Source organism: Artemia sp. Qi Xiang Cuo, chromosome 16 (genome assembly GCF_049724085.1).
Source record: "Artemia sp. Qi Xiang Cuo chromosome 16, ASM4972408v1, whole genome shotgun sequence".
Taxonomy (NCBI): domain Eukaryota; kingdom Metazoa; phylum Arthropoda; class Branchiopoda; order Anostraca; family Artemiidae; genus Artemia; species Artemia sp. Qi Xiang Cuo.
Genome location: NC_142809.1, coordinates 16,458,376 through 16,485,319, shown reverse-complemented (window position 1 = coordinate 16,485,319; position 26,944 = coordinate 16,458,376). Strand labels below are relative to the sequence as shown.

The window sequence follows — 26,944 nt, the reverse complement described above, 5'->3', positions numbered from 1 at the left end:
ATAAATTTTCTGTAAACTTACTTCTAATGATATATTTGTTAGAGTGACAAAAACTTTTTTTTCCACAAAGGATATTTTTCAATGAAAAGTAGAGCTGCTACACTAAATCAAAGATGAGCAGAAATAATGTCGAATAATTGTTCAAACGTAAATTTTCTGCAAACTTACTTCTAATGATATATTTGCTAGAGTGGCAGAAACCTTTTTTTCCACAAAGAATTTTTTCAGGTGAAAGTAAAGAGCTGCTACACTAAATCAAAGATGAGCAGAAATAATGTCGAATAATGGAAAAACCTTTTTTTCCACAATGGATATTTTTCAAAGAAAAGGAAAGAGCTGCTACACTAAATCAAAGATGAGCAGAAATAATGTCGAATAATTGTTCAAACGTAAATTTTCTATAAAATTACTTCTAATGATATATTTGTTAGAGTAGCAGAAACCTTTTTCCTCAAAGGATATTTTTCAACTAAAAGTAAAGAGCTGCTAAACTAAATCAAAGATGAGCAGAAATAATGTCGAAAAATTATTCAAAAATAAATTTTCTGTAAACTTACTTCTAATGATATATTTGTTAGAGTGACAAAAACTTTTTTTTCCACAAAGGATTTTTTTCAGGTGAAAGTAAAGAGCTGCTACACTAAATCAAAGATGAGCAGAAATAATGTCTAATAAGTGTTCAAACATAAATTTTCTGTAAACTTACTTCTAATGATATATTTGTTAGAGTGACAAAAACTTTTTTTTCCACAAAGGATATTTTTCAATGAAAAGTAGAGCTGCTACCCTAAATCAAAGATGAGCAAATATAATTTCGAATAATGGAAAAACCGTTTTTTCCACAAAGGATATTTTTCAACTAAAAGTAAAGAGCTGCTAGACTTAATCAAAGATGAGCAGAAATAATGTCGAATAATTATTAAAGCGTAAATTTTCTGTAAACTTACTTCTAATGATATATTTGTTAGAGTGACTGAAACCTTTTTCCTCACAGGATATTTTTCAACTAAAAGTAAAGAGCTGCTACACTAAATCAAAGATGAGCAGAAATAATGTCGAAAAATTGTTCAAACGTAAATTTTCTGTAAACTTACTTCTAATGATATATTTGTTAGAATGGCAAAAACTTTTTTTTCCACAAAGAATTTTTTTCAGGTAAAAGTAAAGAGCTGCAACACTAAATCAAAGATGAACAGAAATAAAGTCGAATAAGTGTTCAAGCGTAAATTTTCTGTAAACTTACTTCTAACGGTATATTTGTTAGAGTGACAAAAACTTTTTTTTCAACAAGGGGATATTTTTCAACTGAAAAGTAGAGCTGCTACACTAAATCAAAGATGAGCAGAAATAATGTCGAATAATTGTTCAAACGTAAATTTTCTGTAAACTTACTGCTAATGATATATTTGCTAGATTGGCAGAAACCTTTTTTTCCACAAAGAATTTTTTCAGGTGAAAGTAAAGAGCTTCTACACTAAATCAAAGATGAGCAGATATAATGTCGAATAATGGAAAAACCTTTTTTTCCACAATGGATATTTTTCAAAGAAAAGTAAAGAGCTGCTACACTAAATCAAAGATGAGCAGAAATAATGTCGAATAATTGTTCAAACGTAAATTTTCTGTAAACTTACTTCTAACGGCATATTTGTTAGAGTGACTAAAACTTTTTTCCACAAAGGATGTTTTTCAACTAAAAGTAAGAGCTGCTACATTAAATCAAAGATGAGCAGAAATAATGTCGAATAATTGTTCAAACGTCAATTTTCTATAAACTTACTCCTAATGATATATTTGTTAGTGACAAAAACTTTTTTTCCACAAGGGGATATTTTTCAACTAAAAGTAAAGAGCTGCTACACTAAATCAAAGATGAGCAGAAATAATGTCGAATAATTGTTCAAACTTAAATTTTCTCTAAACTTATGTCTAATAGTATATTCGTTAGAGTGGCAGAAACTTTTTTCCACAAAGGAAATTTTTCAACTAAAAGTAGAGCTGCTACATTAACAATTATTCGACATTATTTCTGCTCATCTTTGATTTAGTGTAGCAGCTCTTTACTTTTCTTTGAAAAATATCCTTTGTGGAAAAAAGTTTTTGTCACTAACAAATATACCATTAGAAGTAAGTTTACAGAAAATTTACGTTTGAACAATTATTCGACATTATTTCTGCTCATCTTTGATTTAACATAGCAGCTCTTTACTTTTAGTTGAAAATATCTCCTTGTGGAAAAAAAGTTTTTGTCACTCAAATATATCATTAGAAGTAAGTTTACAGAAAATTTACGTTTGAACAATTATTCGACATTATTTCTGCTCATCTTTGATTTAGTGTAGCAGCTCTTTACTTTTTGTTGAAAAATATCCTTTGTGGAAAAAAAGTTTTTTGTCACTCTAACAAATATACCGTTAGAAGTAAGTTTATAGAAAATTTACGTTTTAACAATTATTCGACATTATTTCTGCTCATCTTTGATTTAGTGTAGCAGCTCTTTACTTTTAGTTGAAAAATATCCTTTGAGGGAAAAAAAAAGTTTTTTGTCACTCTAACAAATATATCATTAGAAGTAAGTTTACAGAAAATTTACGTTTGAACAATTATTCGACATTATTTCTGCTCATCTTTGATTTATTGTAGTAGCTCTTTACTTTTCTTTGAAAAATATCCTTTGTGGAAATAAAAAGTTTTTATCACTAACAAATATATCATTAGAAGTAAGTTTACAGAAAATTTACGTTTTAACAATTATTTGACATTATTTCTGCTCATCTTTGATTTATTTTTTGGTTCTCTGCGTCCAGGAATGGACTGAGTATTTTGATTATGTATGATTTATTATTTTTATTTGTTAATAAACCCATTGAACTTAGTGTAGCAGCTCTTTACTTTCACCTCAAAAAAATTCTTTGTGGAAAAAAAGGTTTCTGCTACTCTAACAAATATACCATTAGAAGTAAGTTTATAGAAAATTTACATTTCAACAATTATTCGACATTATTTCTGCTCATCTTTGAGTTAGTGTAGCAGCTCTTTACTTTTCTTTGAAAAATATCCTTTGTGGAAAAAATAAGTTTTTGTCACTAACAAATATACCATTAGAAGTAAGTTTACAGAAAATTTATGTTTGAACAATTATTCGATATTATTTCTGCTCATCTTTGATTTAACGTAGTAGCTCTTTACTTTTAGTTGAAAAATGTCCCCTTGTGGAAAAAAAGTTTTTGTCACTAACAAATATATCATTAGAAGTAAGTTTACAGAAAATTTACGTTTAAACGATTATTCGACATTATTTCTGTTCATCTTTGATTTAGTGTAGTAGCTCTTTACTTTTAGTTGAAAAATATCCTTCGTGGAAAAAAAAAGTTGTTGTCACTAACAAATATACCGTTAGAAGTAAGTTTATAGAAAATTTACGTTTGAACAATTATTCGACATTATTTCTGCTCATCTGTGATTTAGTGTAGCAGCTCTTTACTTTTAGTTGAAAAATATCCTTTGCGGGAAAAAAAAGTTTTCTTTCACTATAACAAATATATCATTAGAAGTAAGTTTACAGAAAATTTACATTTGAACAATTATTCGAGATTATTTTTGCTCATCTTTGATTTAGCGTAGCAGCTCTTTACTTTCAACTGAAAAATATCCTTTGTGGAAAAAGGTTTCTGCCACTCTAACAAATATATCATTAGAAGTAAGTTCCTAGAAAATTTACGTTTGAACAATTATTCGACGTTATTACTGCACATCTTTGATTTAATGTAACAGCTCTTTGCTTTTAGTTGAAAAATATCCTTTGTGGAAAAAATAGTTTTGTCACTCTAACAAATATACCGTTAGAAGTAAGTTTACAGAAAATTTACATTTGAACAATTATTCGACATTATTTCTGCTCGTCTTTGATTTAGTGTAGCAGCTCTTTACTTTTTGTTGAAAAATATCCTCTTGTGGAAAAAAGGTTTCTGCCAGTCTAACAAATATATCATTAGAATTAAGTTTACAGAAAATTTACGTTTGAACAATTATTCGACATTATTTCTGCTCATCTTTGATTTAGTGTAGCAGCTCTTTACTTTTCTTTGAAAAATATCTATTGTGGAAAAAAAGATTTTTCCATGTTTTACTAAAGACATTAAATCTCATAGAGGCTTTTATCAATGACATTAAATCTCGTCCCGTATGTAAAAAAAAAAAGAAGCAAAATTTAGATATCTAGCTAATTGATGAATTTAGACATGAAAATTATGGATGTAATGAAAAATATTAAGTAATCCTGTTTATTACATTTATAGAACATCCCCGAGTATCTCCAAGAGGGAGAGAACATATGGGACACATGGATTTTAACTGAATCTGAAGAAGAGTTCCTTCTTTTTAACAGTAATGAAGATAGTACTGATGATATAATGGAGATCCACTATACAGAAGATGGTCTATCATACACATCGGAGGATTTGGTAAGGCGGGGACCTTCAGGCCGACTCTGTATAGAGTACGATGTGCGGTTGGCTGTTAGTTTGCCCATAAGAATACGAGAGGATTTATTTGAGGATATGCTCCCCCCCTCTACTAGATATAATGGTAATTGAAGAAGACGAGATTCAAGTAATTGAACCCGAGATTATATATATAAAAACTATTATAAATATTGATATATCAAAAGAATAAAGATTATAAGAATGATTTATTTTTTATCTTTGATAGAAAACTTGACTGAGGATTGATAACACTCTAAAGGGTGATCTATTAAATCTGAACTATTCATGTACAGAAGTCTCTGTTGGTATTCGTACTCTAGGCTTATCGAGTAGGAGAAAATTAATATAGTACAAACAAATTTATTGCACGGTTGTGATACATAACTTATCAATCAAATCAATAATGAGATTTATTGTAAAATGGTATATAAGAACTCTTCCAGAACGATTTTTGATGTTTAAAATCCATTCCATTGTATAAACTCTTATGTTGTCTCTTAAAGGGCCACTTTTTCCCCTCTCTTAGATCATATTCATTATAATATTCACTGCTATAATTTGCACTATACACGTTTTTCTTCGAGTTTTCATCATTGTTTTTTATATTATATTTTGAGGTATCTCTGTAGAGAAAGCCCTCTTTTCCCTGTCTCTTCTTTCGATCTTCCTTTTCTGTCCTATCAAACCTTGTTTTATGAGAGTTTGCTTTCAATCTGTATAAATTTCTCTCCATATCATGTATGATTTGTCTCCTTATTTCCTCCAGATTTTTCTCCTCTATCCCTACGTCTAAATTGTCTAAACGTGTAGTAGGTTCATGAGAATGTTCAAAATCATGATAATGTCCTTCACATATAGAACAGTTGCAATAAAAGGATATTTCTAACTCAATTTGTTCACTCATGTTATCACACTGCGAACTATAGACTTAGTGAACTTCTATTCACACACTAATAAAAACTATATATCTCAAGGGTGAATTGTAATGTAAAGGGAAACCTTACGTAACTCCCTGATTGGCTTAGAAAGAGACACGTGATCTTGTCCCGTTAGAGCAGAGTCAATAGACTTGGAAACAAAAAACAAATTGACCTAGAAAGAGGTGTCATTGATCTTGTCCCGTTAGACTCGATAATCCAGGAATTGTTGTCGTGAACTTATTTTGACATCCAAGAAAACAACAAATAAAATGACCTAGAAAGAGACACGTGATCTTGTCCCGTTAGAGCGGAGTCAATACGCTTAGAAACAACAATAAAATTGACCTAGAAAGAGGTGTCATTGACCCTGTCCCGTTAGAGTCGATAATCCACCAATTGCTGATGTGAACTTATGTTGACATCCAAGAAAACAACAAACAAATTGACCAACACACATAACCACCAGACAATCATCCAATAACCAGATGTCTACATTGACCTAGAAAGCGGTGTCATTGACCCTGTCCCGTTAGACTCGCTAATCCGGCAATTGTTGATATATATATATATATATATATATATATATATATATATATATATATATATATATATATATATATATATATATATATACCACACAATCAAGTTGTGATAGTTGAACGCGACACTGGTTGCGTATCACCTCTTCTCCAAGTTCATCTTCTTTATGTCTATTTTCATTTTTCTTATTCTTTTTCCTTTGTTAGAGAAAAAGCACTCGATGTTTTACACCACAATCAAGTTGTGATAGTAGAAAATGATGCTTTAGGGGTATCACCTCTTCTCTGCGTCCATCTTCTCCATGTCCATTTTAATTTTTCTTCATCTTTTACCCTTTAAGAGAATGGACAATTGAAGCTTTACAGCACAATCAACTAGCGATAGTGGAAGGTGTTACTAGTTGCGTATTACCTCTTCTCTGCGTCCATTTTCGTCTTTCTTGATCTTTTTCCTTTTTAGAGAAGGGTAGTCGATGCTTTAACACATAATCAAATTGTGATATTTGAACGTGACACTGGTTGCGCATCACCTCTTCTCGACGTCCATCTTCTCTATGTCCATTTTCATTCTTCTTGATCTTTTTCTTTTTTGTTAGAGAAGAAGTACTCGATGTTTTACATCACATCAAGTTGTTATAGTAGAAGGTGATACTGGATGCGTATCACCTCTTGCCTGCATCCATTTTTTCTGTTTCCATTTTCACATTTCTTAATCTTTTTTTCTTTTTCAGAGAAAAGGTAGTCGGTGCTTTACATCACAATCAAGTTGTGATAGTAGAATGTGATAATGGATGCGTATCACCTCTTTTCTACGTCCATCTTCTTTATGGCCATTTTCATCTTTCTTAATCTGTTTCCTTTTTCAGAGAAGAAGTAGTCGATACTTTATAGCACAATCAATCACCTGCATATCACCTCTTCTTTCTCTATCACATCTATGTTTATTTTACTTCTTTTTTAATCTTTATCCTTTTTTAGAGAAGAGATAGTTGAAGCTTTACAACATAACCAAGTTGTGGTAGTAGCTGGCGATACTGGTTGTGGAAAGTCGACTCAAGTACCGCAATATTTACTTCATGCTGGATTTAAGAAAATAGGTTTGAATAGAGTTTGTTTATAAATTTATAACTTAGTTCAACTTAAAATAGAATAACTAATAGAGTAATGGAAAAATAGTTGAACTGCTGTTCAGCTTACGATACAAAAAGACGTATTAGTCAACATGAAAAGTGAAATTAACTGAAAGAGCCCTTTTGTGGAATAAGAAGGCTCATCAAGAAGGAAACACGCAACAATAAAGACAAAGAAATTAAGCAAACAAAACAATTGAATTAGATGAATTAAAACAAAACTATGGATATTGTTTCCAGACCTTCTTTATTGGTGGGTTATTTATGCCTAAAATACAAACCATTTACACTTTGTAGAGTAAATTACACTACTACTAACAGTTCTCTGCAACACCAGACCGCCTGAGGCCAACGCAGCTACGCACGTTCCTTCTCCATCCCAGTCTATTCAGAGCCTCACTCTTTACACCCTCCCGAGAAGTTTCCATTTCCTTAAATCTTTCCTTACGACATTTCCCACCCCTTTCGGGGAAGACCTGATTTTTTTTTCGGCCCTAGACGGTTGGCCGACAAGGACTATCTTTGGCAATCGTTATTCGCAGAACGTGGCCTAGCTATCTCAACTTTTCTCTCATTATAGCCCTAAAAAGTGGGATTGAACCTCGTTTTTTGTGCAGCTCATTGTTTGAGATACGGTCAGTCAGTCGGGTACCCAAAACAATCCGTAGACAATTTCTTTGAAAAAAATAGTGCAAATCCTCGTCCGTTTTTCGGAGCTCGCTCGCTTCAGGACCTTATATATAATGTATATAATATATTCCACCCCAACCGAGGATAACATGTTTTCTGTTTAGCCCTAGGTGGTTTCCCAAAAGGAAACAATCTTTGGCAATCTGTCATCCTTCATGTGCAGAACTTGACCTAGCCATCTCAACCTTTCTCTCATTATAGCCCTAGAAAGCGGGATTGAACCCCACTTTTCGTACAGCTTATTGTCTGAAATACGGTCTGTCAGTTGGTTACCCAAAAAACCGTAGGCAATTTCTCTGGAAAACATATAGTAAATCAGCCTCCGTTATTTAGAGCGCCCATGCTTCAAAACCATATTTGACTACTGTCATCACTTTAGCTTCCACTATTCTAATTTTGGTTCGCTGGCTTATCTTCCTAGTCTTCCAAACTTTTTTCAACGGCAAAAAAACGCATTGGGCTTTGGCTACTCTACTTTTAATCTTCAATGCACCCACCATCTTCACTAATAATACTATCAAGATAAGTGAAGCTGTCCATTTGATTGATTTTTTTTTTTTTTTTATACAAAATAAGTTTTTCAAAGAAAAGTAAAGAACTCCATTAAACAAAAATGAGCAAAAATAAAAAAATGAGCAAAAAGTCAAACTCAAAACGAGCAGAAATTAACATAAGTTGTGCTCAAAACCCCAATGCCTTCCCAAGGCCAGGACATAATTTGCACTTAACTGAAAAAAATGCAAATGAATGTGCATTGTCAGTTTAATATACATATACTGATAATTAGTAATCAGAATGTTAATATTATTTGATTTATTAAAGTTATAAAAGTAAAACATTTAAATTTTTTTTAGTAAAGTGCAAATTACGTTATGGCCTTGAGAAGGCATAGGGGGTTTTGAGCACAACTTATGTTAATTTCTGCTCGTTTTGAGTTTGATTCGGTTATTTATTGTAATTTCTGTTCGTTTTGGGTTTCATGTATTTATTGATGCTTATTTGCGGTAGTTTCACGCTTCGTAGATTATTTGATTTTATTTTTGCTCATTTTTTGTTTAAAAGTGTTCTTTACTCCATTTACATAGTCTTTTCAGGGAAGAAGAAAATAATACTTTAAATCTTTTTGTTTTTTTAAGACTTTATAGTTTGGTCTGCTATTTGTATGCTGGAGAAATTTTTTTAGCTATTTTTAACAACATACACCCTTTTACAAATCTGAACACAAATGGTAGTGTTTCATTTCCTTTCAAACCTCCTCTAGTTGACCTGAAATGGAAAACTTGATACCATTCGCAAAAAAATTTGCTTACTTTCTTTGGTAGCTTGGATACTTGGATACACTTTCCTACGACAGATCCTTCGATACGAATTGCCCTGGTCTAAAGAACAACAAAAACAACAAAAAATCACACATTATACCTACATCGATCTTTACTATAAAAATTTCAAGCCTTCCAATCACTTTCGACTATTAAAAAGGGCTCTAGGCCTTTCGATTTCCAATCGAATGAGCCTTTTTGAGTTTCTACGACAACGCTTTATATAAACACCTTATACGTCCCCAGGGCATAAATTATAACCCTTACCGTAAGGGCTGTAAGGGTGGTTGTAATCCTCTAAGACATAATTTCCAAACTTTCAACTACGTTAAACAAAATGGCTATCTCAAAATTTTGATGGGATGTGTTTGGGAAAATGATGAGCGTGAGAGGGGCGTTAGTCGCTCTCCCATCACTTTCAACTATTAAAAAAGGCACTAGCCCTTTCAATTTCCAATCAAATGAGCGCTTTTGAAGTTTCTAGGACAACGCTTTCAATAAAAACCTTATATGCCCTCAGGGCATAACTTACAACCCTTGCCCTGAGGGCTGGGGGGGGTGGGGGGGTTGTCATCCTAAAAGACCTAAGTTCCAGAATTTTCTACTACGTTGAACACAATGGCTATCTGAAAATTTTCATTGGATGTGTTTGGGGGAATGGTGCGCGTAAGAGGGTGGTTAGTTACCCTCCAATCACTTTCGACTATTAAAAAGGGCTCTAGCCCTCTCAATTCCCAATTGAAGGAGCCCCTTTTGAAGTTTTTACGACAACTCTATCTAATAAAACCATATATGCCCCTAGGGCATAACTTACAATCTTTGCCCTGGGAACTCTTGGGGGTTTTTCATCCTTAAATACATAATTTCCAGAACTTTCAACTACGTTAAACAAAATGGTTATCTTTAAACTTTGATTGAATGTGTTTGGGGAAATAGTGGGCGTGAGAGAGGGGTCAATTACTCTCCACCCACATTTCGACTATTAAAAAGGGCAATCTTAATTTCCAATCAAATGAGCCCTTTTTGAAATTTTTACAACAACTTTCTATATAAACCTTATATGTCCCCATGGCATAACTGACAACCATTGCACTGAGGGCTCTGAGAGGGTTATCATCCTAAAATACCTAATTTCCAGAAATTTCGACTACGTTGAACAAAATGGATATATCAAAATTTTGATTGGATGTGTTTGGGGAAATGGTGGGCGTGAGAGGGGGGTTATTTGCCCTTCAATCACTTTTGACTATTAAAAGGGCCTTAGCCCTTTCAATTTTCAGTTGAGTTAGCCCTTTTTGATGTTTTTACAACATCGCTTTCTATAAAAACCTTACATGCTCCCAGGGCATAACTTACAACCCTTGCCCTGAAGGTTGTGGGGGGGGGGTTGTCATCCTTAAAGACCTAATTTCCGAAACTTCCAACTACGTTGAAAAAAATGGCTATCTAAAAATTTTGGATTGGATGTGTTTGGGGAAAAGGTGGGCTTGAGAGGGGGGTTAGTTATCCTCAAATCACTTTCGACTATTAAAAAGGGCACTAGTTCTTTGCATTTCCAATCGAATGAGCCCTTTTTCAAATTTCTACGACAAAGATTTCAATAAAAACCTTATATGCCCCCAGGGCATAACTTATAACCCTTGCCCCGAAGACTATGGGGGGAGTTTCCCGCTTTAAAGGTATAATTTCCTGAACTTTAAACTGTGTGGAACAAAATGACTATCTCAAAATTTCGATTGGATATCTTTGGGAGAATGGTGGGCGTGGAAGAGGTGTTAGTGGCCTTCCAATCACTTTCGACTATTAAAAAGGGCACTAGCCATTTCAATTTCCAATCGAATGAGACCTAATTTCCAGAATTTTCTACTACGTTGAACACAATGGCTATCTGAAAATTTTCATTGGATGTGTTTGGGGGAATGGTGCGCGTAAGAGGGTGGTTAGTTACCCTCCAATCACTTTCGACTATTAAAAAGGGCGCTAGCCCTCTCAATTCCCAATTGAATGAGCCCCTTTTGAAGTTTTTACGACAACTCTATCTATAAAACCTTATATACCCCCGGGGCATAACTTAAAACCTTTGGCCTTGGGACTCTGGGGGGTTTTTCATCCTTAAATACATAATTTCCAGAATTTTCAACTGTTGAACAAAATGGCTATCTTTAAACTTTGATTGAATGTGTTTGGGGAAATGGTGGGCGTGAGAGGGGGGTCAATTACTCTACACTCACTTCCGACTATTAAAAAGGGCAATTTTAATTTCCAATCAAATGAGCCCTTTTTGAAATTTTTACAACAACTTTCTATATAAACCTTATATGCCCCCAGGGCATGATGTTTTTACAACATCGCTTTCTATAAAAACCTTACTTGCTCCCAGGGCATAACTTAAAACCCTTGCCCTGAAGGTTGTGGGGGGGGATGGGTTGTCATCCTCAAAGACCTAATTTCCAAAACTTTCAACTACGTTGAACAAAAAGGCAATCTAAAAATTTTGATTGGATGTGTTTGCTGAGAAAGTGGGCGTGAGAGGGGAGTTAGTTGCCCTCCAATCAATTTTGACTATTAAAAAGGGCAGTGGCCCTTTGAATCTTAAATCAAATTAGCCCTTTTTCAAGTTTCTACGACAAAGATTTCAATAAAAACCTTATTTGGCCCCAGGGAATAACTTATAACGCTTGCCTTGAAGACTGTGGGGGAAGTGTCCTGCTTTAAAGGTATAATTTCCTGAACTTTAACTGCATGGAACAAAATGACTATCTCAAAATTTTGATTGGATATTTTTGGGGAAATGGTGGGCGTGGAAGGGGTGTTAGTTGCCTTCCAATCACTTTCGACTATTAAAAAGGGCACTAGCCATTTCAATTTCCAATTGAATGAGCCCTTTTTGATGTTTCTATGACAACGCGTTCTATAAAAATCTGAAATGCCCCCAGGGCATAACTTACAACCCTCGCCCTGAAGGCTGTGGGGGAGTGTCCTCCTCAAAAAAAAATTTCTACCTGGAGATCAACCGCGCTGAACAAAATGGCTATCTAAAAATTTTGATTTGATGTGTTTGAGGAAAAGGTGGGAGTGAGAGGGGGACTAGATACCCTCGAATCACTTTCGACTATCAAACAGGGCTCTAGCCCTTTGAATTTCCAATCAAATGAGCCCTTTTTCAAGTTTCTACAACAAACATTTCTATCAAAACTTATATGCCCCCAGGGCATAACTTATAACCCTTGCCCTGAAGACTGTGGGAGGAGTGTTCTGCTCAAGGGTATAATTTCCAGAAATTTAAACTGCGTGGAACAAAATGGCTATCTCAAAATTTTGATTGGAAGTGTTTGGGGAAATTAGTTGCCTTCCAATTAGTTTCGACTATTAAAAAGGGCACTAGCCATTTCAATTTCTAATCGAATGACTCCTTTTTGAAGTTTCTACGACAACGTGTTCTATAAAAACCTTATATGCCCACAGGGTATTACTTACAACCCTTGCCCTGAGGGCTGTGAGGGGGTTGTCATCCTCAAAGACCTAATTTACAGAACTTGAAACTACGTTGAATAAAATGGCTATCTCAAAATTTTGATTGAATGTGTTTGGGGAAAAGGTGGGCGTGACAGGGGGGTTAGTTGCCCTCCAATCACTTTCGACTATTAAAAAGGGCACTAGTCCTTTCGATTTCCAATCGAATGAGCCATCTTTGAGTTTCTACGACAATGCTTTCTAAAAACACCTTATATGCCCCCAGGGCATAAATTACAACCCTTACCCTAAGGGCTGTGAGGGTGGTTGTATTTCTCTAAGACATAATTTCCAGAACTTTCAACTACGTTAAACAAAATGGCTATCTCAATGTTTTGATCGGATGTGTTTGGGAAAATGGTGGGCGTCAGAGGGGAGTTAGTCGCTCTCCCATCACTTTCAACTATTAAAAAAGGCACTAGCCCTTTCAATTTCCAATCAAATGAGCCCTTTTGAAATTTCTAGGACAACACTTTCAATATTAACCTTATATGCCCTCAGGGCATAACTTACAACTCTTGCCCTGAGGGCTGGGGGTTGGGGGGGGGGGGGTTTGTCATCCTAAAAGACCTAATTTCCAGAATTTTCTACTACGTTGAACACAATGGCTATCTGAAAATTTTTATTGGATGTGTTTGGGGGAATGGTGCGCATAAGAGGGTGATTAGTTACCCTCCAATCACTTTCGACTATTAAAAAGGGCTCTAGCCCTCTTGATTTCCAATTGAAGGAGCCCCTTTTGAAGTTTTTACAACAATTCTATCTATAAAACCTTATATGCCCCTAGGGCATAACTTACAACCTTTGTCCTGGGGACTCTGGGGGGTTTTTCATCCTTAAATACATAATTTCCAGAACTTCTAACTACGTTGAACAAAATGGCTATCTTTAAAATTTGATTGAATTTGTTTGGGGAAATGGTGGGCGTGAGAGCGTGAGAGGGGGGTCCATTACTCTACACTCACTTTCGACTATTAAAAAGGGCAATTTTATTTTCCAATCAAATGAGCCCTTTTTGAAATTTTTACAACAACTTTCTATATAAATCTTATACTTCCCCCGAGGCATAACTTACAACCCTTGCATTGAGGGCTCTGAGGGGGTTATCATCCTTAAACACATAATTTCCAGAACTTTTGACTACGTTGAACAAAATGAATATCTCAAAATTTTGATTGGATGTGTTTGGGGAAATGATGAGCGTGAGAGGGGGGTTAGTTGCCCTTCAATCAATTTCGGCTATTAAAAGGGCACTAGCCCTTTCAATTTTCAATTGAATTAGCCCTTTTTCATGTTTTTACAACATCGCGTTCTATAAAAAACCTTATATGCCCCGAGGGCATAACTTACAACCCTTGCCCGGCGGGTTGTGAGGGGGTTGTCATCATCAAAGACCTAATTTACAGAACTTAAAACTGCGTTGAATAGAATGGCTATCTAAAAATGTTGGATTGAATGTGTTTGGGGAAAAGGTGCGCATGAGATGGGGGTCAGTTGCCATCCAATCACTTTCGACTATTAAAAAGGCCACTAGCCCGTTGAATTTCCAATCTAATGAGCCTTTTTTGAAGTTTTAACGACAACGCTTTCTGCAAAAACCTTATATAGCCCCAAGTCAAAACTTAAAACCCTTGCCCTGAGGGCTGTGGGGGAGCGTCCTCCTCAAAAACATAATGTATATCTGGAAATCAATAACGCTTAACAAAATGACTATCTCAAAATTTTGATTGGATGTGTTTCGGGAAATGGTGGGCTCGGAAGGGGTGTTAGTTGCCTTCCAATCACTTTTGACTATTAAAAAGGGCACAAGCCATTCCAATTTCCAATTAAATGAGCCCCTTTCGGAGTTTCTACGAAAACTTCTTCGATACGAAGTGCCCTGCTCTAAAGTAAAGAAAATAATAAATAATATATTGTGCCAGCATCCTTCTTATATGCCCACCAGGGTATAACTTACAACCCTTGCCCTTAGGGTTGTGGGGGAGCGTCCTCCTCAAAAACATATTTTCTATCTGGAAATCAACTATGCTGAACAAAATAGCTATCTCAAAATTTTGATTGGAAGTGTTAGGGGGAATGATGGGCGTAGGGGGGGGGGGCTAGTTGCCCTCCAATAACTTTCGACTATTAAAAAGAACACTACCTACTTCAACTTCCAATCGAATAAGCCCTTTTCGAAGTTCCAAAGATAACTCATTTGATACGAAGTGCCCGGGTATGGAGAAAAAAAAAATAATACATTGTACCAACATCGTTCTTTGCCTATGATTTTCGTTACTCACCCTCACCTTTTCATATTCCCTTATTCCCAACCTTAGCGACTTAATCTTCATATCTTAATTTTCAAATTTATTTTAGTATTCTGAACTAACAAAACCGCTTTAAGCTCATTTATTTTGCTCATGCTTTATTAATTTGAACGTCTAGGATGTTTAAATCATCAGTATAATCGAAGTCAAGGAAAGTTTTATTTCCCCATTTATTCCGTGTTCTCCCATTTTCTTTTCTCTGCTCCTTAAGACAAAATCCATCAGAATGATCCATAAAAATGGGGATAGAACATAACCCTTCTTAACTCCTGATTTAATACGAAACCAGCTATTAACCTCATTTCCTACCGTAACCGCAGCAGTGTTATTCTTGTACATAGCACTTATCACTTTAATGTAATTGTCTGGTATACCCTACAAGGGTAAGACCTTTGCTAACGCTCATCTATCAACTGAATCAAACGCTTGCTGGTAATGTATAAACTGAGGACTAAAGGTGTTTGATGTCTCAGCACTTCGCAATTAGTAACCTAAGAGTGAAAATTTCCTAACACCGCATTGTTCTTCTCTTAAAACTTTGTCTACAGCATCTCTAAGTCTAAAAATTATCATCATACTAAGTAATTTGCTACCAACAGAAACCAGGCTAATGTCTTTACAATTTCCACACTCACTCTTATCACCGTTCTTATTCATTGGTTTAATTAGGGTTTTTTTAGGTACTTTCCCTTTTTCGAAAATCATATTCATAATCTTCAGTAGCTTATTTTTAACATCATAACCCCTATATTGAAGAAACTCATTTACCACATAATCAGCACCCGGGGTCTTATTATTATTTTTTAATCCTTTTAGTACTGTCACTAGGCTTTCTTTATCAAAAGAATCTTCCTTCACATCCATTGTGTCACAAACTTTTTCATTTTCCCCTATATCTTTTCCTGGAACTCTATCTCTGTTTTGCACATTCTCGAAATGTTTTGCTCATCTCCCTTTAACTCTTTTCTTATCACTAATTTTGGCCCCGTTCTTATCTTTAACTGGGACAAGTCCAGATTGACTACACCCTCTCAATTGATTAACCCGCCAGCACAATAATTTAATTTTATGCCGTCTAGCTGCATCTCCCAGATCCTCGGCTGTTTAAATCCATGATCTCCACTTCACACCTTAGTTCATAGTTTAGTGCTTTCTCCGCTTTCTTCGCATTCCTTTTATTTTCATATAATCTATCACTAAGATAATTCTTGTAGAAGCCCCTTCTCCTCTCTATTAAACATAAAGCATTTTTACTAATATTCCTAGTAGCGTTCCTAACTTAGTTCCCTAAGACATTATCAGCAACTTCACTAATTATTTTTCTAAAATTATGCCTTCCATCTTCTTCATTGTCAAATTTTAAACTCTCCAGTTTAGTAACTCTCCAGTTTCCTTTTTTTATTATTACAGGCTTCGTGGCTCCTTTACAGGTCATGATGTGCCGCTAGTCTTGGTAATTACCTCAGTTTCCAACACTGAGATATTAATAATACATTCTCATGAACGCGTCAAGGGAAGGATTTTCCGGGTTTAGCTATACCGGCAAGCTATTCCAAGCGGTGACTGATCGTCGAGCGAAACTCGTTTTCAGATATTCTCGGTTTGGAGTACCCTGCTAAAGGTGGACCTGACGAGCTGTACTTCGGCGAGTTGATCCCAATAGCTTTGCTCTGTCAGGAACGAGCTTTGATAGCTCCTCTGATGGAGGGTTATACATGTATTTGTAGAAAACCGACGTGGACGCCATGTCAAAGCGTTCCTGGATCAACTGTGGGGTTTTAGCTATCTTGTTGTCAGAGGTTCCTGCACGAACTGCTCGATTTTGAATCCGTTGGAGTGGAGCGATGCGGCTTTGTGGTGGACCAGCGAAGAAAGGTCATGCATATTTCGTGACAGGTCTGATGCACGAAATGAAAAGTGGTAGAATAGACTCATGAGGGAAGAGACTTTTATGTCTTAGGCTAACTCCTAGCCTCTTGGAGCAAGAGGATCTAATTTTACTGAGGTTCTCAGTCCATGAGAGATCCGAAGAGAAGTTAACTCCAAGTAAGCGTAGTGTATCAACTCGTGTTATTGCCTCTTCTGTGAAGACGAAATCAGGATGAGCCCTGATATTATGCGCCTTATAAATTAGGAGCTCTTTCGTTTTCGATACGTGAAAACTGACAAGCCACGCATGTACCCACCCCTCAGCTCGCTCCATGTCATTCTGAAGCTCCTTATGGGGTTTGCTGGGATCTTCGTCTTTAGCAATTGATGTTTTTGTTGTCGTGTCATCAGCAAAGTGGTGAGGTTTATTCACAAGGTTGTCCCTAGGTCGTTTATGAACACCAAGAAAAGAGTTGGCCCAAGAATACTTTCTTGGGGTGCTCTTGATAAGACAGGGTTTTCTTTTGATATGAAGCCGTCAAGGACAACCTGCAATGAACGTTGACGAAGAAAGTCAGTAAGCACCTCAAATAGTTGACCATCAACTCGATAGGCTTTCGTTTGAAAAGCAGTCCCTTGTGCCATACATGATCAAAGGCTTTTGCGATGTCAAAAGAGAAAAGGCGAATATCGTGCCCCTGAGAAAGGAGCTTAGCCCACTCTTGATATTGCGCAATCAGACAGTCTAATGTCGATTGTTTTCTGCAAAACCGGATTGCGTGTCAGCCAACAACAGATGTGACTCGAGGTATTAGTAAAGGGTCTTGTTAATGGCACTTTCATAAACTTTACCTACGCAGGACAGCAGACTTATTGGACGATACGATCCTACATTAGTACGGTCGGATCTGACTTTCGAACAGGGACCACATGAGCAATTTTCCAGGCATCCGGGAATGATCCCGCTGCATAGCATTTCCTATACAGAGGCGAGAGGACCAGCAAGTTCAGGAGCACATCTTTTGAAGATGAAATTGGGAATCTTGTCAGGTCCTGAAGCTTTGGTGACATCCAGCTGGCTTAGCGTTCTGAGCACCTTACTAGTAGTTGTGTTAACGCTGGTGATCTTCATATCTGTTCGTGGCGTAAAAGGAGGGGGGAGGCTCCGGGGTCATCAAGTTGGATTACCTTTGAAAAGGCTTGTGCAAGGGTATCTGTCTTTTCCTGGCCTGACTGGATCATCCCTTCAAAATGAAGCGATGGAATTGATCTTGGTTTAGATGACGGTAGACCTTCTTTGACGACCCTCCACCACTGCTTTGCGGGGGCACTTTTCACTTTGTTTACAAACTTGTGTTTGTAGTTGGATATAGCTTGACGTGCGGTATTAACAGACTCGTTGCGAGCGCTAATACAAGCAGCCTGGTCCTCATCTGATTCAGTCGAACGCCATTTCTTGTGAGCCTTCTTTCTGGCCCTGGTTGCATTTCTACAACCAGCGTTGAAACAAGGCTTACCTCGAGATGAGACTTTTACAAAAGCCAACTGGAAGAAACTTTCCTGGAAAGTTTCTCTAAAATTCTCATCCTGGAATCTACCTGCGTTATAGTTTCCCGGAAGGTAGTTACCCTTCCGAAATCTCAGCTTTAAATTAACCCAAGACACTATAGGCCAGTAAAGGTACGGATTGATCGGGACAAAATTGCAACAACAGTTTTTCATGAACCAATATGTTCAGAAAAAATCGCTGAACAACATATCGAAAACTCGCCAAAATCGCTCGCCAAAAAAACCTTCCGGGGCTGCTTAAAGAGATTGGTAGGGGACGAAAAAATAGGTTTTTTCAGTTAAGCGTAACGTGAAATTTAAGCGTAAAGCTTTAAGAATTATTTATGCTACAGTAGGTGTTAGTCTTTCATCCAGGTAGTCACGATGATACAGTAGATTTTTTGTGATTTTGCTGTGATTCGTCTTTGCTGCATATAGGTTTCTTTTTGGTTTGATAATCTACTGTAAAATTATGGAGCGGGGAAAAATTAATTTATATAAGAAATTGATAGAACGAAAAATTTACTTGCATCGAACTTGAGAATCCTTTTCTTTTCGTTTGGTCTTCAATTTCAATGAAGAGCATCTTAAAAGGTTAAAAGTAAAGGGGAAAACCCTAACTGTAGGCTTTCCCACGTTAGAGGTCCTTGGGGAGCTAAAGTTCCCCTGCCCCAGTGTTCTCTTGGTTACAAAAATGATCCTTGATACTACGGAAATACTGATATTTTGACTATTTCTTATTGATATGACGCAAATCTTAGAGATTGAGAAATCTGATGAAATTGATCTGAAGGACGCCAAATCTCCCATCCCAGAAAAATATTCACAGAGTTGGTGCGAATTAATGGATTAGCCATGCAGTTGATAAGATTTCTCAAGAGTTAAGGTTACTTTGCAAGATAAGGACGGTCAGTGATCTTAAACTTATCCTTAGTAAAGCTATTGCTAAACCTCAAGAGGCTCTGAGAGTTGGTGCTTCCATTCATCTACTGCGCTCAAGCCTTGGGACTGCTTTTAAAGATTGCAAAGATTCCCAAATCCACGACCTGGCCGGTGGGAGTTAAGTTTATCTAGATAAGTTTATTCTTCTTCTTCTTCTTTATATTTTTTATATACTCAGATATTGAACTTATCTGTACTGGAATGCACATGACCTTAACATGGCTAAATGAGAAGGTTTCAACTTAGTTTTTCAGCCCTAACTATGAAAAGGATCATGTCTTTCATCTTGTACCCATTAATTGTGCCTTTTGCAACTACGACTAATGTTAATACCTCAACGCAGCTGGTATTGATCTGAGGTAACCACTGTACATGCTTTTCTTGTGCCAAATTCTACTAGTGACAGTTTTGAAATGAACGAGTTAATTGGTTTGCTGTTAATGGCTGTTTTGGAAGAAAGTGGTATATCAAATTAAGATGAGGAAGCATTGCCTTCTCAAAAATATTGATAAACACAGACAGCAGGGATATTCGCCAATAATTAGCTAAATCATTATGATACCCACCCTGAAATTGCATGATACCCATGTAACATGATAGCTAATACCCATGATAACACTAGCATGCTTGACATTACTCCGAAAAATACCATATTGAAAAGAGAGGTGGCTAAATCTTGTTAATGGAAAAGTAATGAAACAAAGTATGAACTTAATTACCTTGGCAGGAAATATTATCCTCTCAATAGTCATATCATCAATATAGTAGCTATAGTAAATTGGGAAATGATCAGAAATGCCACTTACTATAACATAATTTTGAATCAAAGAAGCCGTGCAGAAGATATTATCGGTGAACACACAGCTCAACCAACAAACAAATCAACCAACCCCAACTCAACTACCACATAATTCAACTGCCTAAAGTTCAACCACCAAACATCTCAACCACCATCAACTTAATGACCTAACAACTCACCCACCCTGAGCACAACTACCAATTAACTCCACTACCTTAAATTCGATCACCAAACAGATCAACTACCATCAACTCAAACATCGCATTGCTCAATCACCGCATAGCTCAGATCTGTTTCGATTCAGGTCTGCTGATCAATCACCAAAGCTTGGTGAGCATTCACACCCTGGTAATCCGATCAGTGTGATGACTTCTCAAATAAAGCCCAACATTAAACAAGCAGCAACCATTTTCTCTGTGTCAAATAGAAACCTTTCAGGGGAACAGCTTCAAACTGAAAATGAAGACATACTTGTTGGAATGCCTGCAAAGAGTGCCTTAGAAACGTCCATTGGTCGAGAAAGCCGAAAATACGATTATAATCTTCAAGAATCCCCAGCCAATGGATTTTGAAATCCCAGATTTGTATCAAGATCTTGTCCTTTACCATACTGGACAAAATATTCCTAAAAGAATTTGGGTTTTGGGCCATAGAGATATTTTGCAGTATCTTCAAAGATTAGAACTATTTTTAAGTGATGGAATATTCAAAGTTTTGCTCGGCTTTTTATTCAGCTATACATTATACACGCAAAGGTTGGGGATTCGTATTTACCGTGCTTTTATTTTCTTTTGCCTGATAAGGTAGAAAGCACATATCAAGGCATGCTACAAACACTTAAAGACTTGGTGTCAAGAGCGACTTTCACTAGAATTCTGACAGATTTTTAAAAAGCTGCTATAAATGCTTTTAGAGTTGAGTTTCCAAATTTTACGTTATCGGAATATTTCTTTCAATTTTAACAGTCTATCATAAGAATATTCAATCGCTGGGCCTAAAGCAAGCGTTCAAAAATTACCGCAATTTTAACATCCTCACCAAAAGTATTTCAGCTTTATCTTTTGTTCCATTACAAGATATTGAAAGTGTTTGATGAACTCTGTGGTCATTTCCATCAAGGTGATAATTACGATTCTCTTTTGAGCTAAATCAATGGTACCTCTGTACGTGGCATCCAATTGCCTAACCGAGGGGTTGCAATGCCAAGATTTTTACCAGAATTCTGGAACCCCACTGAAAGTACATTGAATTGCAAGGTGAAAACTACGAATGCCACAGAGGATTTCTACAATGCCCTTAATGGTATGTTCATCTGTGCTCATCCAAGTTTTTGGAAGCTCCTCGATGGACTAAAGCGTGACATTGCTGTTCAATGTCTGGTGGTATCACAGGTCGCTGAAAATTTCAAGACATGCACAGTCAGAGAATTTCAAAATATAAAATACTTGCTCAACGACTTTCAATGCACGTTCAAACATACCCTCAGGAAGAAAACAAAATGAGATACATGAAAGCAATTGCTCATATGCAAGGGTAAAAAGATGCTTTGAATGTAAAAATACACACAACAGCAAGTTTTTCCATTAACTTTTTCTGAGTTCCGTCCAAGAAGAATACTGTTGACTTTTAGGAATGTATCGCCATTTTTCTTCCATTGCTTCTTTGTCCTCCAACGCTTGTCGTCAGGTTAAAGCTTGAATAAATTTTGAAGATAAAAACAAGTGCAGTTGTCAAAGATTTTATGAGAAAATAGCAGAAAAAAAAATACGAAATGTCCAAACGAATTTTGCTCTCTGGAGTCGCGCTTTTCTCTCTTTGAGTAGCGTTTTCCAGTTCATAAAAATGGCATCAGCTGCAATGTTTCGTTTTTTGCTCCTTTTTTAAATCAATATAAAAAAAATCCTCACGTGACAAAAAATTGAAACAAATCTGAGTTATGTGGTGGTTGAACTATGCGGTGGTTGAGTTGTTTGGTGGTTGAATTCAAGGTAGTTGAGTTCAGGTGGTTGAGTTGTTTGCTGGTCGAGTTGATGGTGGTTAAGTTGTTTGATAGTTGAATTTAAGGTAGTTGAGATATATGGGAACCGATACTGTCAGTAAAAGATGATGTTTAACAAAAGTGAGAGATTGCAGAAATTTGGCGAAAAATCGCATAAATTCAAAATGGTAAACATCTGATAACTTTTCATAATTTTTTAAGAACATATGGATATTAAAAGCAATTTTAGAACCAACATTGAGAAATTTATTCATTATTTTTATCCATTGTTTCTGTGTAATACTTTTTATAGTTAATGATTTAGTCAGATTTTGGAGTGTTTTACATTTTATAATTGAAAAATTTTAAGGTTTGAACTTCGAGTTAAAAAAAACTCAAGGTTTTTTCTAGTACCCTTGTGGAAAAATGTCTTTTTTTCAGTTTTTTTTTAAGTGTTGTTTTCCAAAATATCAGCAATTCAACCAAAAACTTTTAAAGGCTATGACACGAAAACTGTGGGTGCTTAAATAATCTGATAAAGTTTTTCATTTTGGCACACACAAATTACATAGGGAGCTTTCGTAATTTTTTTTTCCCAACACTCAAATTTGCCAAAACACACGTCATAAACTTTTTCGTGAAATATATAGATGATGGGAAAAGTCCCAGACTTCCCATTAGGATTCATTAGCATTGTTTCAGAGCATAATGAAACTTCTTCGGACCAAAAATAGTGTTATTAAACAATAACTTACATAACATAAAGTCAAATTTGGAAAAACAATATTACCAACCTTTACCAATATCTAGAGCTGAGTTTACTAAGATTATAAAATAAATATAGGCATTCTGGAAGAGATTTTATAAGACGAGGGGGGGGGGTGTAACTGGTGAATCGCTGGGAAAAAATTTAAATTTTAAAGATTAAAAATATATCATCTAAAAGATTTCAAAATTTAATTCTTGATGTTGGATGGGTTTCTAAAATTAGTGTCTGTTCAAAAGCAAAACATTAGATAGGAAAAGGGGAAGGAATTTGTGCATTAAATGTTGTTAATTTAATCCGAATTGTGTTTAATTGTATTAATGCATTTATTTTGGTTTATTAATTAGTTTATGTATTTGAAGTTTAATTTATTTAATTAGTTTGATTGGACTTATATATAATTTTAATTATAAGCAATTATGTTTATAATTTTCAATGTGATATTTAGCAAGATATTTCCTTAACGCCTGTAAGTTATATCACTTACATATAAGACATTTTATGTCTTACATTTTATTGTCTTATATATTTTAGACTATATATTTCATAAAGTATACAAAAGCTATTTAATTTTTAGCCCGTTTTTATAGCCTAATAAACTTCTCTGTTTTCTTCTTAATTTCTCTTTCTTTATTTTAGCCTGCACGCAGCCCCGTCGAATTGCTTGTATTTCCCTGTCAAATCGAGTGTCTTTTGAAACTCTTGATGAATTTGGGTCTCAAATAGGATATCAAATACGGTTTGAAAAAATGAAGACTAGCCACACAAAAATAGTATTTCTTACCGAAGGGCTACTTCTCCGACAGGTGAGATTAAAAGAAAGCTGAAAAAAAATAAACACTAGCCTTTAAAAAATACTTTTCTTATAGTAAGGCTGCATTTTGGATAGGTGAGATTTTTAAAAACCTAAAAAAAAAAAAAAAAATCAAAGACTAGCCAAATAAAAATATTGTTGTCTAAGGAAGGTCTACTTCTCTGGCAGATGAGATTAAAAGAAACCTGAAAAATGAGTACTAGCCATGCAAAATGCTTTTTCTTGTAGAAGGGCTACATCTCGTATAGGTGAGATTTTTAAAAACCTAAAAAAAAAAAAAAAAATCAAAGACTAGCCAAATAAAAATAGTGTTGCTTATGGAGGGGCTACTTCTCCGGCAGGTGATATAAAAAAAAGACAAAAAAAAATGAATACTAGCCCCGTAAAAATACTTTTCCTTATAAAAGAGCTACATTTTGGACAGGTGATGTTTTTAAAAAGCTGAAAAAAATAAAAGACTTTGTAAATAAAAATAGTGTTGCTTATGGAAGGGCTACTTCTCCAACAGGTGAAATAAATAGAAAGCTGAAAAAATGAATATAAACCGCACAAAAATTCTTTGACTTATAGAATGGCTACATTTTGGACAGGTGATATTTTTAAAAAGCTGAAAAAAATAAAAGACTTTGTAAATAAAAATAGTGTTGCTTATGGAAGGGCTACTTCTCCAACAGGTGAAATAAATAGAAAGCTGAAAAAATGAATATAAACCGCACAAAAATTCTTTGACTTATAGAATGGCTACATTTTGGACAGGTGATATTTTTAAAAAGCTCAAACAATATCAAAGACTAGCCAAATAAAAATAGTGTTGCTTATGGAGGGGCTACTTCTCTGACAGGTGAGATAAAAATAAAGCTGAAAAAATGGATACTAGCCACTCAAAAATACTTTTTCTTATAGAAGGCTTACATCTCGGACAAGTGAGATCCTTAAAGAGCTGAAAAAAAAAAATCACAGACTAGCCACACAAAGATAGTATTTCTTACGTAAGGGCTACTTCTCCTATAAGTGAAGTAAAAAAAAAGTAACAAAAGCCGCACAGCAATGTTTTTCTTTGTTTATTGAAGGATCTCCGACAGGCTATATTGAGATATAGGATTAAACATCCTAGATATACGACTCTCCAGAAGGAAGCATTATAATAACAAAAGAGCGTTTACGTTTCATTCTCCAATAAACGCTCTCTCTAAACATAATATTCGCTGATTTGATAAGACACATTCCTTCTTCCCTTCCCATTCTCTCAGATGTAACAGTAGGGTATATACAAAAAAAAACACTACTGGTGAAATTCTTACTTTATAATATAAAGCAAGTTCCCACAAAAAGTCCTAATAGTAAAATGTTCATTAAAAAAAATTTAGGAGATTTTTAAAAACAGCGTGAGGCCCCTAAAAAATGGCGTTGGATCGAAACAAGAGTACACAAATGGAACCGCCATAGCCGAAAACCATATTCAGAACATTTTGGGTTCCCTGGCTTGAACAACAAGGAAAATCACTTTTTTTGCGTGGGAAGCACTGACGTGTCCTCTTTTTTTTTAAATTGGGATTTGGGTGTTTTCTTTTGTTTTTTATTTAAGTTTCAATGTTCTTCTTATTTGTGAATCTTTCTTACCTTAGACCCTTAGACTCTTCGTTACCTTACCATTGATGGTGCATTGATCGTTGATAAAGTACCAAAAATAATCCGAGACGATGAATCTTCTGTACCATGAAAACTAACAAAACTTTAAAAGAAGTTTAAAAAATGTTTAGTGGAGATTTTTTTTTTTTTTTTTTTTTTTTTTTTTTTTTTATAGAAATTCGATGACCAAAACGAGGTTGGTGTTTATGCCAAAAAACTAAAGAGAGACTTAGTTTCCACGAAGACTGTCGATATAGTCCTTGAAATTTTTTGTGGAAATTGAACCCCATGTTTTGTAAAGCTTATTAAAGATAACTTACCTATAGTATGTAACCATAGTATATTACTATGTATTTTTTTCTTATTTACTATTATTAATTATATACCATTTACTTTTCAAACTACTCACTTCACTGACCATTTCTCTGCATTGTGATTTTTTTAAAAGATAAACTTGATTTAGACCCGTATTTTTTTTTTCTTAAAGATTTGACTTTATTTTCTATTTGATAATTGCTCAGGCTCACCCTGAGCTGCTAGGAGTGTCATTTACACTAAAATGCAATGGGGAGGTGGTAAGGATTTTTCAATATTGCATTTTAACGAGGATACAAAAACAAAGTTCTTTTCAAAATCAAGGGGGGAGGGGGAGGGGTTGAATTTTTACATTTTTTGTCCGTGAACACACTATAATAGGTATTCTCAGAATCTAGGAGTGATTGGGCGGTAAAAAATTTAACAAAAATGTGAAGGCAGCCGTCCCCCTCCAGTGTGCGTCTTTTGATAGTTGCACTTTCATAGTGGACTTTATTTTTTTCTCAATTCCAGGTGGCATCGGATCCGACGCTGTCAGGCTATGACGTTGTAATTGTAGATGAGGTTCACGAGAGGCATCTGCCGGCAGACTTTTTGCTTGGAGTTTTGAAGTGTCTTATAGAAGTCAGATCTGATATTAAACTTGTCTTAATGTCAGCAACTATAAACATTGAATTATTTCAAAATTATTTTGAAGAAAGAGCACCTGTTATTAAAGTAAGTGGCATCGGGGGACGACTATTGGGAGGGGACTTTTTTGCAGCAGGGATTCAGGAGAAATAGCAGACTGTAGATTAGGCTATAGCATCAATAGAAAAAAACAAGGAGCAAAACTACACTATCACAATCTTCAAATAAATCAGGAACACAATTTTTGATGAAAAAGATTTCCATATACAGTTGTACAGCTTTTTGCAGTAGGTGGCGCCAAATTTAAAAGAAATAATCGTGGCTGGAAAATCAGAAAAAAACGGAAAACATATGGCATAAAACAGCTAAAGGAGGTAAAGCTCTCTTTTCAAGGAGTAGTTGTTATCGGGAATAAGCATATTGTTAGCGTTCGGATTTTAACTAGCGAAAAGCTTTATTAAATTACTTTTTAATACTTATCAAGGTTCAACGTGGCAATACTGACGAAAATATGGTACTGCCTTAAAAACCTCACCTTTCTAAAACCACAAGCCAAGTTTTTTTTCTTTTTTTTTTGTCTCTTTTTATTATAAATGATTTGGCTTCAGCTTGTAACCGGTTTAAACAGAGTCTAGAGAATTAACTAGAGTAGCGTACGGACATCAAACTCTACTGGTTTATGAATATAAATAAATAATTGGTGCTATAAATAACCCTGGGTCTGAGACTTAAAGATAAAATGAACACAAC

The 26,944-nt window shown here is 35.3% G+C and overlaps 1 protein-coding gene across 3 annotated transcripts in view; it reads left to right on the top strand.

The window, feature by feature from the left end:
• Positions 1–26,944, top strand: part of LOC148942629 (putative ATP-dependent RNA helicase DHX34) — a 158,502-nt gene that overhangs the window by 43,720 nt on the left and 87,838 nt on the right. For all 3 annotated transcript variants that reach the window (XM_089102777.1, XM_089102775.1, XM_089102776.1), the window contains exons 4-6: positions 6,922–7,040; positions 23,446–23,612; positions 26,078–26,281. In XM_089102777.1, coding sequence (XP_088958903.1) covers positions 6,922–7,040; positions 23,446–23,612; positions 26,078–26,281 — 490 coding nt within the window. The remainder of the gene's footprint in view (positions 1–6,921; positions 7,041–23,445; positions 23,613–26,077; positions 26,282–26,944) is intronic.